Source organism: Phyllopteryx taeniolatus, chromosome 6 (assembly GCF_024500385.1).
Source record: "Phyllopteryx taeniolatus isolate TA_2022b chromosome 6, UOR_Ptae_1.2, whole genome shotgun sequence".
Lineage (NCBI taxonomy): Eukaryota > Metazoa > Chordata > Actinopteri > Syngnathiformes > Syngnathidae > Phyllopteryx > Phyllopteryx taeniolatus.
This window is the reverse complement of record NC_084507.1, coordinates 8,389,438-8,401,374: the sequence shown is the minus strand read 5'-3', so window position 1 is coordinate 8,401,374 and position 11,937 is coordinate 8,389,438. Positions and strand designations below refer to the sequence as shown.

Genomic DNA, 11,937 nt, shown 5'->3' with positions numbered 1-11,937 from the left:
TGTTTAGAATGAAAGTAAACCATGCAGAGGATGGGTGCCATTCTTCCATTGTTTGTTGTAGAAGTACTTTCGGGTCTGTTATCCTCTTTGCACCTTCTTCCATGCTCACACTCGGCCCAATTATCGGTACGCTCGAAACCCGTTTGACCAGGATAAATCAAGATGGACAACCAAGAAAAAAAATCCCTGAAACTCGACAGTCTAATCAATCACGATAAAACAATAAAAACAAGTTCATATTTATTAATTTATTGTAGGAATGTCACCTTACGAACTCCTCCAACTGGCCAACAAGACTCAGGTGTAAGAGGCCATGGCAAGTGGAAGATTGTGTCTTTAATCCAGATTTGAGGAAGAACAATAATTCAATTTTTTCCCCCCTAAAAACTATTCAATGTATTTTCTCCACATATAGAAACATTCTAGACACTATGGGTTACAGGTTTGAATTTGTCCTGTGGTATTTCTAGATAAATGATCAGGTAATGTTTCTCCTAGGTTTAGAACATTCCGAGTGTATTAATCACATACACGTAAAATGTTTTGAACTGTGATGAAAAATAAATAGGTTGCTCAATGATTATTTCCAATTCATAGATCATGACCTACATTTCTAAAAGTTATTGTACATAAATAAAATTAAATTTCTAGTGTCCACATACAAAACCCATACTTGTCCAAACATGCACAATCAAAATGTATTGTTAATCTGTGATATAAAAAGACAGAACATAAATGTTACTTATGATGGCTTAATTTGTGACACAAGACACCCCCTTTCACAATATCTCAGTGTTTCAGTCAATATAAAACAGGATGTATTCTGATGTCACTTGCATCCACAGCAAAAGAATAAGCCCCATTGCAGGTCCACCAAATCAACAATTAGGGGGATTTTTTGGGGGGATGAATTGGTTTGATTACCAATTGGTGGCTTACATGCAAGTCCCGTCAATAGAAGTAGTTTTGGAATTAGTTACTGTGCACCAGGGTGACAAAGAGAAAAAGTGAGCAGAGAGAGATCGCTCCAGTCAGCATAGCTTTCACCAACAACACGGTCCAGCTGCCCAGAAGGAAGGCTTGGATGAACAACCTGCACATACAGAGGTGGAAAAAAAAAAAAAAAAAAAAGTTCTCAGCTATGCCGTTAGAAGGACATTTAACACACATTCAACAATTCATGTTATAGGTTACCTGCAATTTACAAATTTATGCCCTTTTAAGACATTCTGATCCGATTTAAGACCCCCATTCATTAAATGTGGCTACGAGAAGTTACCTCAATCTTCTTACAAAATATTTTGACATTGCGGATTTTTATAATATACAAAATTGACAAAGCTTTCCAACCAAAAACATAACAGTTTTTAGGTTTGTGGTATTTTTAATACCTTTGAATGGTGAATTACGGATTCAGAGTATTTTTCATGATAATTATTTACTGAAAGATTTTTAAGGATCAGCATACAACCTTGTTTTATTACAGATTTATATATGATTTGCACTGAAAATAAAATGTACTAACCCGACCAGCTGAGCCATCATATTATAGCACTATCCTATTTTTGATAAAGTGCAGTCGCCATATTCAGGCTTCATACCATCCTCCAAATTCAAATTAAGCACTATCAAGATTCATCTTAAGTTTTTTTCAATGTACAGATTCGTGCATTTTCTGTATTGCTTAGCAGCCTTTTTAAGGTCACAACAGGGGAGGGACCCTATAGCTTTGTGCAAATGAATTGGATCACCAGGCAATTTTTGTGTTTTCATATTTCTCTCCACGTATTATCGAAAATATCGCAATTCGAAGTTCATGACTATCTGTATTCATGCCTCTGGCGCCTGTTTTTGTCTAATATGGTAAGACAAATGCTTACATGTTACAAAACCAGCATAGTTTCGTGACCGATGAGATATTACATCATTCCTCTTGGTATTGCATTATCCCCGCTCACTGCTATTCGCCTGCCCATTGTTGTGTGAATGCTCGAGCAAGACGCACTCTGCACTATGGATATTACACCGAAAAAAAAGGACAACGATTATCGCGTTACACGACCACTGTTCCATGTCACAACGGAAAATATCGCAGTTGGTGGGAGTTGCTCAATCATCTGTAAGTCGCATTATCAAGAAGATGTTCTGGGGTTTTCAGTTACCATGGAGTCAGTCCACTGCATCCAGTTGAAGGAATGAGGCGTTCTGAGCAGTATTTTATATTTATAGAGGAAAGAGTAAAGCCAGAAATGAAGAAGAGGTTTCCTGATGGCTCAGGAATATCTCAACAGGATCTCACCCCCTGCCATGTCTAAAATAATTGTACCTAAATGTTTCAAAGATAATCAGATAGCTGTTTTAGATTGGCATGGAAACTCGCCAGATGTCAATCCAATAGAAAATCTGTGGTCAATTATCAAGGAGCGACTGCGCGGAAAGCACAGCACCACTAAAACGAAACTGACTGAGGCCATAATGCAGCTGTGGCACAGAGACCCCAAGATCAGCGAAAACTGCCAAAATTTGGTCAATTCTATGCCGAAACGAGTAAAATTGTTACTAAAGAATCGCGGTGGGCATATATACTGAATGAGTCATATTGCTGGTCAAATGAATACAAATTTTAAGTAACCATGAATTCTAGTTTTTACTCAATTTTTGTTGTGATACAATTCATTTGCACAAGGGTGTGTAATACATCTGATTAAAGGACTGGTGGAGTGTCGCCAAGGAGATTTAGAATGGGGCTTGAAAGCCAGTTATGTGTACCACTACACTACAAATATATACTGGAGCATATACTGGACTCACAATGCTAGAAGTAGAAGGCTTTTTGCAACAACAGGAAAAATACATGAATGGAATAAATGTTTCAATTCAAATGTGTCTCAATTTTAAATTAACATCTGTGGCCAGCACTTAAAAAATCTTTTCCTCATCATTTTAAGCTTCTAGAAAGCACTTGGTCAAGAGGTCAAGCACTTTTGTCGCCTTGAAAGCCTTACAATAAATTGAAGCATTTCAAGAAACTGTTAGGAACCCTGCACATTGGTTCCAAAACATTGCTTAACCGACTTTGGGTCTGGTCCTTGTTTGGAAATACATTGTATTCTTAATTCACCAAGTTTGAATGAAAATGAATCCTATCTTATATAATTGTCAAATGTGGTGTGAAAACAAAGCTGCTTGCTTGCCAGAGTCTGAAACATCTAGAATGATGCTCATAAAACCACTGACTAACACAGTGCATCCTCTTAATCTGTTTCAGTAGATTAAGTTTAATTAAATTACATGTGAAATCAGCTATAAAGCGTCAGGCTCGGTACACACAAAGACAATGAGGCTGTTTTTGTCCTGATTTTGCCCCTTCCCAACCAAGAACGTCAAATGCCAAACTATTTTATGTTTTATGACATTAACCTATAAAATTATCCTTTAGTCTGATTACATGTGAAGTCACCTATAAAGCATCAGGCCCAGTATACACACTAAGACGATTGGGCTGTTTTTGTCCCAATTTTGCCCCCAACCAAGGACGTCAAATGCCAAATTATTTTACGAGAATAACCTAAGATTATCCATTAGTCTGAGGTGTGTTAAGAGTGGATTTGTCCTGATTATCGGGTCTGAAAAGTGTCGGACCTGACAATCTTAAATATTAAATGTGTGCAACATTTTCGACCAAAAATCGTCATGTCGTGTGGGGCAAAACGAAGTCTCCCAGAGACGTGATGCCGTGAATTGTGACATGGAATAGAATATAAGACAATCAAAGAAGCAATCTTTCTGATTAACAATAAATCGGCTGTAAATAAAACCAAACATCTGACCTGTTGCCTTTTTTTTTCTAAAAGTGGGTTCCCCAGATGGCACAAAGTATTTTCCAAAGCAAATCTTTTTAATGACAACATCGGCATTCTTCAACAGTCCCCCATCCATTCCCTTTGGCAACACTCAGCAAAGACTGGCGCATACCCGGAAGTATCTGCCTGTCTTCGTTTATGTGAGACCACGTATGACCTTCAGAGAGCTCTGCCTCGGAGTACATCTTTGTAGATCAGTAGTGCAACAGAATACTTATCTCTGTGTTGTTTCTATGTTGAGATTATCAAAGAACGCCACACACAATATGACTAAAACTGTTAAATGCCAGTTTTCTTTTTTTTTTTTTAATCATTATGTGTGAGGTCTATCACAGATTAAAAAAAACCTTTTACGATTTGAAAAATCCTTACTTCTGTACCAGGCCTTGGTGGTGTCAGATTCTCTACAAGCCCAAAAGTCAGGATACCAGAGTTAGATGCCCTCAATAGGGATGTCCCGATACAACCTTTTTACTTTCGACATCGAGTATTGGCATTACTATTATTAGGCTTACTGGCATTGGTATTACCGATATTGAGCTGATACAATGTCAGCACGAATCATACATACATTTATTTTGTTGTATGGATTCTTAGCGACAGCTTCAATCAAATTATATTGTTCAAACAGGGAACATTAGTCAGCAACATTTGGTCTGAGAAAAACAGAACTTTTTTTTATAAATTAGTGGGTCACATAACCTTAAACATAAGAACATACTACAATTGAATAAAAAAAATAAAAAAACATACTTTAAAGCAGTGATTTTCAACTGGTGGGTCAGACCCATAAGTGGGTCATGGGCTAATTATGGGTGGGTTGCAGGCAGCTAGTGAAAAATTACATGTTCCTATTATCTTCTTTCAATACAGTACAGAGGCGTACTACGTTCCCACACGGAGCATAGTAGAAAAATAATAAGAAATGAAAGTGGGTCGCGACTTTGCAACAATAGAAAAATACAGGTCGTGGGGTGGCGACAACAGTTGAGAACCACTGCTTTAAAGTGCTAAATGACCACAATGTTTAACTTAACATAAGCATATTCTACTACTGAACAGAATGAATGAAACGCCTGAAAAATAATAATAAGTCTAAAAAATACAAATAATACTTTAGACAGAATTTGTTAGTTCACACAGACAGTGACGCTTCCCCCTCTGCTCACAACACCTCCGCTTGCTCCTCTGTCAGCTTGTGCTGTTAAGCGAGTTCGTTGCTCCATAGGCTGCGGCTTGGGACACCCCTAGCCCTTGAAATCCTTTTTTCTTTTTTAACTTTGATATGAGACTTCACTGTTATATGCAACTTTCTTGTTACAGTTTTTGATACAATAAGTACATTAATTAGGATTTTCTTTATGATTGGTATTAAATCTTCCAAGGCTGTTCCCATTAAATTCTGGAGACAACCAAAACATAAAGGACCCGGACCTTTTAGAAATGATCAACAATTTAATAAAAAAAAAAACAACAACAAAAATATTAAGTATATATACCTTCCTTAAATAGTATGCAATTTCAAGAGAACTGCATTATGGGTGTAAGATCAGCAGCTTTATCATCTGCATGTGATATAGGTTTCCCATTTTGTGGAAAATTCCACTTAACGGGTTTGCTGCTCTCCGTGCTCGTGTTTGGTGTATATGCAATAATGAGTGTGTTGAGGATGTACTTACTCCATTAAGAAGGACTTGTAGACACAGAGTGCCAGCAGCACAGTAACAGGGAGTCTGAAGCTCTTGGGAAGGTCATAGCGTGTAAACATCCACACTACTGCTGCCATGGCAATATAATGGACCTGTGCACAGACAGAAAGAAGAGAAATAACAACATTTTGACAATGTGCTCATCTGACCACAGAGCGGAACTATCTTTTCAAACGTTGCCATGATTCCAAAATGGAGATTGACATGTTGCCAGTGCTACTGTGAACAAAAAGTATGTGAGAAAAGGAGACCCCAGTGGATCGGAAAATGAATGGCAGACACTCACCAAACTAATATTGGAGTCAAAGCTCATCTGGATATATTTCCAGTCAAACTCGATCCCTCTGGCCCCGACCCAGAGAGGAAGACATCTGCAGAGCCACAAGCAGACAAGCTTGATATGAACACTCGTTTGAAGAAACAGAGCTATTTGTTTAAATGTAACAAAGCCAAGTTATGGTAATTTTTCAAAGAAAAGGGACAATGCTTACCTTGACATTACAAGTTCTGCTGTTGCCCAGCCCATTGCGGCTACCATGATTTTGTACTCTCCTTTGCCGGCATTACGTGACATGACAAGATGGAGGCCCAACAGGTCTGCAAGGTCCACTGTTGCTTTCATGAATTCCTGATACAAACACACACACACATACACAGTGTGGCAGGAAAACCAGGAATTACAGTCTTGTCCAAAACCTTAGGTACACCTGCACTCTCTAATCAAATCAGAGAGCTCTATCAAAAAAATAAAACAAAATCTTGTTTTAAAAGTATTACGATGCCGTTTTGGCTGAGAGACATTACTTACACAATATGTAAATTATTTTGAGGTTGTAGTTTTTCGGTGGTGTACTGCATCATACTATTAGCTGTTTCTAATATTTTGTCACACACACGTAAAGGTAATCAAAATATCTCTGTGTGTTGCAGTGCAGCACTAGAACCCCATTAACATATTGGTAACTTAACATCTCCAACAAGTTTCCATCAAAATGGACCATTATAACCTCTGCCAAGCAGGAAAAGACTTTGTATGGCTTCTTGTTGAGCTGTGAAAATCTACAAAAATGTTTTGACACAACACCTTGAGCACGGGTGGCATACAGTACAAGTCACAGGAGAATCAATTATACTGTGTTGCATAAACATATAAAACGTATCATGGAATTTATTATCACTTTTCATTGTTACAGTCTGCTTGCACTGACGCCACGTCGGGGCCGTGACCCACCAGATCCAACTGAGATACAGCAAGATTAAAAGAGCTTGCTGTGTATGGCAACTGGCACCCATTTTTGTGCAAATTACTGTCACTTTACAGGTCTTACTGAAACAGTATCAGCAATTATGAGAAGGACAGACATGTTTAGAATTTTCCAGCCTCAGCAGAGGTAATTATACTTATCTTTTTGAAGGCATACTTTTTGAAACAGATTTTGTTTTGAATCTCATCTATTGTACAAAAGTACCTAATGTTGTGTCTAGTAAGTACATGTGATGCCACTTGGACACTTACCCCTACAAAGTCATAAACTCCAGCTCCTCCTTCCCAGGTAGGGAAAAAGGTTGCAAGGAACAACATCTGGCAAAAACAATAATATAAACCATGAAGATAAGCAAATAAAGTAATACCAGGGTTTCCCATGTTCTTAAGGGATGATTATCCAGACATTTTCAGTGTTATCTATCTAATAGGAAAGTTTATAATAAATTGTCCTCATTTAGCTTAAAGGTAAATGCCAAACTAGAAAGCTCACTCACTTTACAGAGCTGGACAAACAAGTAGGTAGCTCCGGCCTGGACACACCTCCAGAAAGCATTGTACTCGGAACTAAAATTCAGACGCACAGGGTGAAGAAGATGAGATTTTATTAGGAAAAGACAAAAACCTGGAGAGTAAGTTTGACCATTTCCTGCAAATCCTGCAAAAATACTAATATAAAGCCTAAAATTGATTGTTAAACGAAGTACTGTACCACCATTTGTACACTACTAAGAGGTTTATGCAGACACTCACAAAGGTCTGACATTACTAAGCTGATTAGTTGACCCTTTTGTCGCTTCAATAAGGAAACGGAACACGAAAGCAGCATGTAAAATTACAAAGGAATGATATTGTAAATAGTAACATGTTTCAATATGGGTAAGTTGTATCATATAGGTACACTATATTGCCAAAGGTATTTGCTCACCTGCCTTGATTCACATGCCTTGACTCACATATGATTTTAAGTGATATCCCATTCTAAATCCATATGGTTTAATATGACGTTGGTCTACCCTTTGCAGCTATAACAGCTTCAATTCTTGCGGGAAGACTTTCAACAAGGTTTAGGGCTGAGTTTATGGGAAATGTTTCCCATTCTTCGAGGAGCATATTTATGAGGTCTCACACTGATGTTGGACGTGAAGGCCTGGCTCACTGTCTGCTCGAAATCAACCCAAAGGTATTCCATCAGCTTGAGGGAAGCACTCTGTGCAGGCCAGTCAAATTCCTCCGTACCAAAATCTCTCATCCATGTCTTTATGGAGCTTCCTTTGTGCACTGATGCACAGACATGTTGGAACAGGAAGGGGTAATCCCCAAACTGTTTGACTGTCCAAAATCTCTTGGTATGCTGAAGCATTCAGAGCTCCTTTCACTGGAGCACAGGGACTAATATTTTGGACAGTTCCGACTTTGTGGGAAAATTTTGGCGATAGCCTCTTCCTGTTCCATCATGACTGGACATCAGTGCACAAATCGAGGTTCATAAAGACACAGATGAGAGTTTGATGTGAATGAACTTGAACTTGGCCTGCACAATTCTGACTTCAACCCTATAGAACACTTTTTGGATTAATTAGAGCAGACTCTGAGAACCAGGTCTTCTCATCCAACATCAGTGTGTAACCTCACAAATGCACTTCTGGAAAAATGGTCATAAATTCCCATAAACACAATCCTAAACCTTGTGGAAAGAATTTCCAGAAGAGTTTAAGATGTTGTAATTGCAGAGGCTGGACCGATGTCATATTAAACCCTATGGAGTAAAAATGGGATGTCACTGAAATTCTTATCTGAATAAAGGCAGGTGAGCCAACACTTTTCGCAATATAGTGTATGTGAAGAAACGCTGGTGGCCATTTTCTAACAGATTGCTGTTCTGTAACTGCACAGGCTGAGCGTGCGTGAGGTCTAAAAAACTCTCGCATTCATTGACTGCTGTAAGAAATTCCTTATTAATCCACAGTTGACCTTTGGTAAACCCCTACAGCTCCGTTATTAATTCTGATAGATTTGATGCTTGAGGTTTTTTGTTTTTTTTAACATCTTTCCCAAGACCAATTTCCAGAGACAAGCACCACTGGATGTGACGCTATTTAAAGATAAGCTGACTTATTTGATGTTTGACTGTGAATTGTGTAAACTGTCAAGGCATTCTCTCGACCACGAAAGAAGGTCACCGGGCTTGTTCATGAATGTATGTATCCTAGTGACTCACACTCACTCACTGTTTGCGCCTTTGTGGGTAATGGACCATATGCACGGCAACATATTATGCAGTGCTACAAAGGAGACGGAAAGTTAACATTCACTGAGACAATTTGACCATCGCAGGTGTGCAACAACAAGAGTCGGCCGGTGGTCGAAGCTCCGTTCCCTTCCGAGCCCCCTCCCTCTCCCTCCCCGCTCGGCACCGTTAGGCTTCTGCCCGCCGATCGGCTGCCAGCCGCTGCCATCACGAAGCTCCGGTCACTCAAGGGGACTGAGAAACAATCGAGCCATGAGAACATTGATCCTGACAGCTATGTGTCTCAATGCCATGCAAGTACACACACACACACATGCACACACACACACACATGCGTACGTACTGTGAGACTGTCAATGGCTCGTTAAATCAGATAAGCGTGCTTTGATTGCTTCTATGATACTTTGATAACTCTCACAATTATAATGCTAATATGTCATTAATGATAACTTTACATAATTCCAGCAGACTGAGTACACTTTGAAGAGTTGTATGCCGTCATTGCGCTATGCATTGACCAGCAACCGGAAGTTAACTCGCGACCTCACCCCAAATACAGAAGTGGTGCGTGCATACAGTAAAATCCATTAAACACATCTTGAAATGGCTACAAACACCAAATTATGTATCATCCATCCATCCATTTTCTGAACCGCTTATCCTAATGCTCAATATACATCTTGAGATGTGAGATTTATAAGTTTACTAAAGAAAATTGTCTTAATAAGCCAAATAATATTGCCAACAATCATCATGGTGTCAACCAAGCTGTAGAAGGTCACAAAAGACTCGTCCCTACCTTTTTTATTTATTATTTTTTTTTTTTTTATTAAGGTGTCAATTGCTGATATAAAAAAACCTTGCAATTTCCTTATTACTCAAGATATTCTCAATAGATTTGATGTCAAGTTTTTCCGGGCCCTTTCCAATGGAACAAGTTTCTTTCAAATTGGAGCAACTTGAAAATGTTCTATGGCTGTGTCAACAATTGTTGGAGATTTAAAAGAGAAGAGACACTTACAGCCCGCTGCACTTGTATGTTATAAAGTAAGGGAAATACGCCAAAGCGAAGCAATTTCCAAAATGAAACAGGGTCATGACGGCAGGTCAGAAAATCGGGGGGCCTGTAGAAGCACAGATTTAAAAAGTAAAGCAAAATAAAGTATTAACAGTCGGTATGACATATGTGCAAGGACATTCACACTACTGGACTGATACTCATTATTACAATTCAAAATTTCGAATTTACGCGGTACATTTTCTGAATAGTATTAATCTGATTGTATTAGCTGTATAAGGCACCTTGATCAGACTAACACTAGACACACATGTCCATCAAGCCATAGATACACAATATACATTTATATATAAATCTCATAGTGTCTAAAAAAACATTTAGCATGTAAATATGTTTCTAATGCAAAAATGAATATTAGTAAGACATCACTTACAATAACAACACTGGAAAAGCAGAATACCGTCCGACAACGAACGACAACCGGAAGTTAGTGTGTTAGTTCTACGTTAAAATACCTCCCTGTAAAAGGAATCTATTTGTCAATGGTTCCGCAGGGGCTCAATGTAGACCAACCGAAGAAGCCCTCTTAAAATTGTTTGCAATTTAAAAAAAAAAAAAGATTTTTGTTTTTTTTAAACACTAGTTGCCGTATTTGTTAAACTTGTCAACATGTTTTGACAGTAGTACATGATAAATATGATCTGTGAACAAATCAGCCGTCTCTGGCCCAATCTTGTGCCTCTAATTTGATATAAAAGAAACCACCGCGCCTAAGGGGGGAAAAACTAACAGCCAGAAGGCGTGACTTACGAGGTCGCGGGCACACTCATCACGTGTACAACCCGCGACCTTGCAAAAAACAAACAAAAAAAACTTTAAACTGATAACATTCAGTGTTATAGGACCACTCAAATAAGGTGCTTTTCTGGGGTAACAAGGTAACTATGGCAAGCTCTATCAACAAGTAAAAGCTATGTTTGACTATCCGGAATTAACATTGTCGATCTCAACGTCTTTCTGACTAGTGGTAATTACATTGTGAAGTTAAAAATTTCATTCAAAATATCTGAAACATAATTGTCGAGGCAGATATCTGTAAATCAGTTTTGTGTAGTCAAAACTGAATTACAGTCATCTGCAGTGTCATTTTGGCTATGACAAATGATGGCACTTTTTGTCATTCATATGCATTGGTTTTTATGGCAAGCCGTTTTAATTTTTTAACAGCTAGATTGGATGTGTGTTGCAGATAGCTGTCCAACATTTTTCTGGAGGATATGAGAAAAATACATCTGCATCATTCCAGGGACCATCCAAAGAACCAGGGGCTCTGCAAGGGGAGAAAGATGATGGTTCTTGGGGCCCATGACAAACAGGGGCCCTAGAAAGAAGTACTGTCTTTTCAATTTGACGTGAGGAGGCAAAAAGCTATTTTTTTTCTTTGTGTTTTACTTCACAGCACCCTAAATCCAAGGTGTCATCACTTACAGCATGTTACCAGCAATTCAATGAGGAGAGAAAGTTAGCTGCTCAATATGAATACACATTGTTGTCTGATTATTGCAATTACTGCAGACAATGGTCATTGTAACTCTGACCAACTCCTTGTCCTTTTAGAGGGATCCATTCATTTTTTGTGGTGTCCCCCCCATTATTCTGTATGAAACTTAAGTAAAACACATAGGAAGTCAATAAGATAGAACCCAAGCCACGTGACTCCTAACCTTGTAGTAAATAATGCGCTATATTTGTGACTTTATAATATTGTATGGAAACGTAACATACATACAGTATATTGCAAGATTATCTAGCTATACAATTATTTACTTGTG

At 38.4% G+C, this 11,937-nt stretch overlaps 1 protein-coding gene across 1 annotated transcript; it reads right to left on the bottom strand.

Annotated features, from left to right (window-relative positions):
* Nucleotides 1-233: 233 nt before the first annotated feature.
* Nucleotides 234-10,693, bottom strand: tmem147 (transmembrane protein 147). The gene is made up of 8 exons (XM_061776473.1): nucleotides 10,539-10,693; nucleotides 10,109-10,211; nucleotides 7,334-7,403; nucleotides 7,089-7,154; nucleotides 6,064-6,200; nucleotides 5,859-5,943; nucleotides 5,543-5,664; nucleotides 234-1,093 (listed from the first exon to the last, which is right to left on the bottom strand). The coding sequence occupies exons 2-8, from the start codon at nucleotides 10,183-10,185 to the stop codon at nucleotides 973-975; spliced, it is 678 nt and encodes a 225-aa protein (XP_061632457.1). The 5' UTR covers nucleotides 10,186-10,211; nucleotides 10,539-10,693; the 3' UTR covers nucleotides 234-972.
* Nucleotides 10,694-11,937: the final 1,244 nt, after the last annotated feature.

What these genes read in the sequence shown, in the direction of transcription:
- tmem147 (XM_061776473.1), bottom strand. Translation starts at nt 10,185, where the DNA reads ATGACCCTGTTTCATTTTGGAAATTGCTTCGCTTTGGCGTATTTCCCT. An exon ending in TTGACTCCAATATTAGTTTG is followed by an intron (nt 5,665 to 5,858) that starts GTGAGTGTCTGC and finishes GTCTGTGCACAG; the next exon opens with GTCCATTATATTGCCATGGC. An exon ending in TACAAGTCCTTCTTAATGGA is followed by an intron (nt 1,094 to 5,542) that starts GTAAGTACATCC and finishes CTGTATGTGCAG; the next exon opens with GTTGTTCATCCAAGCCTTCC.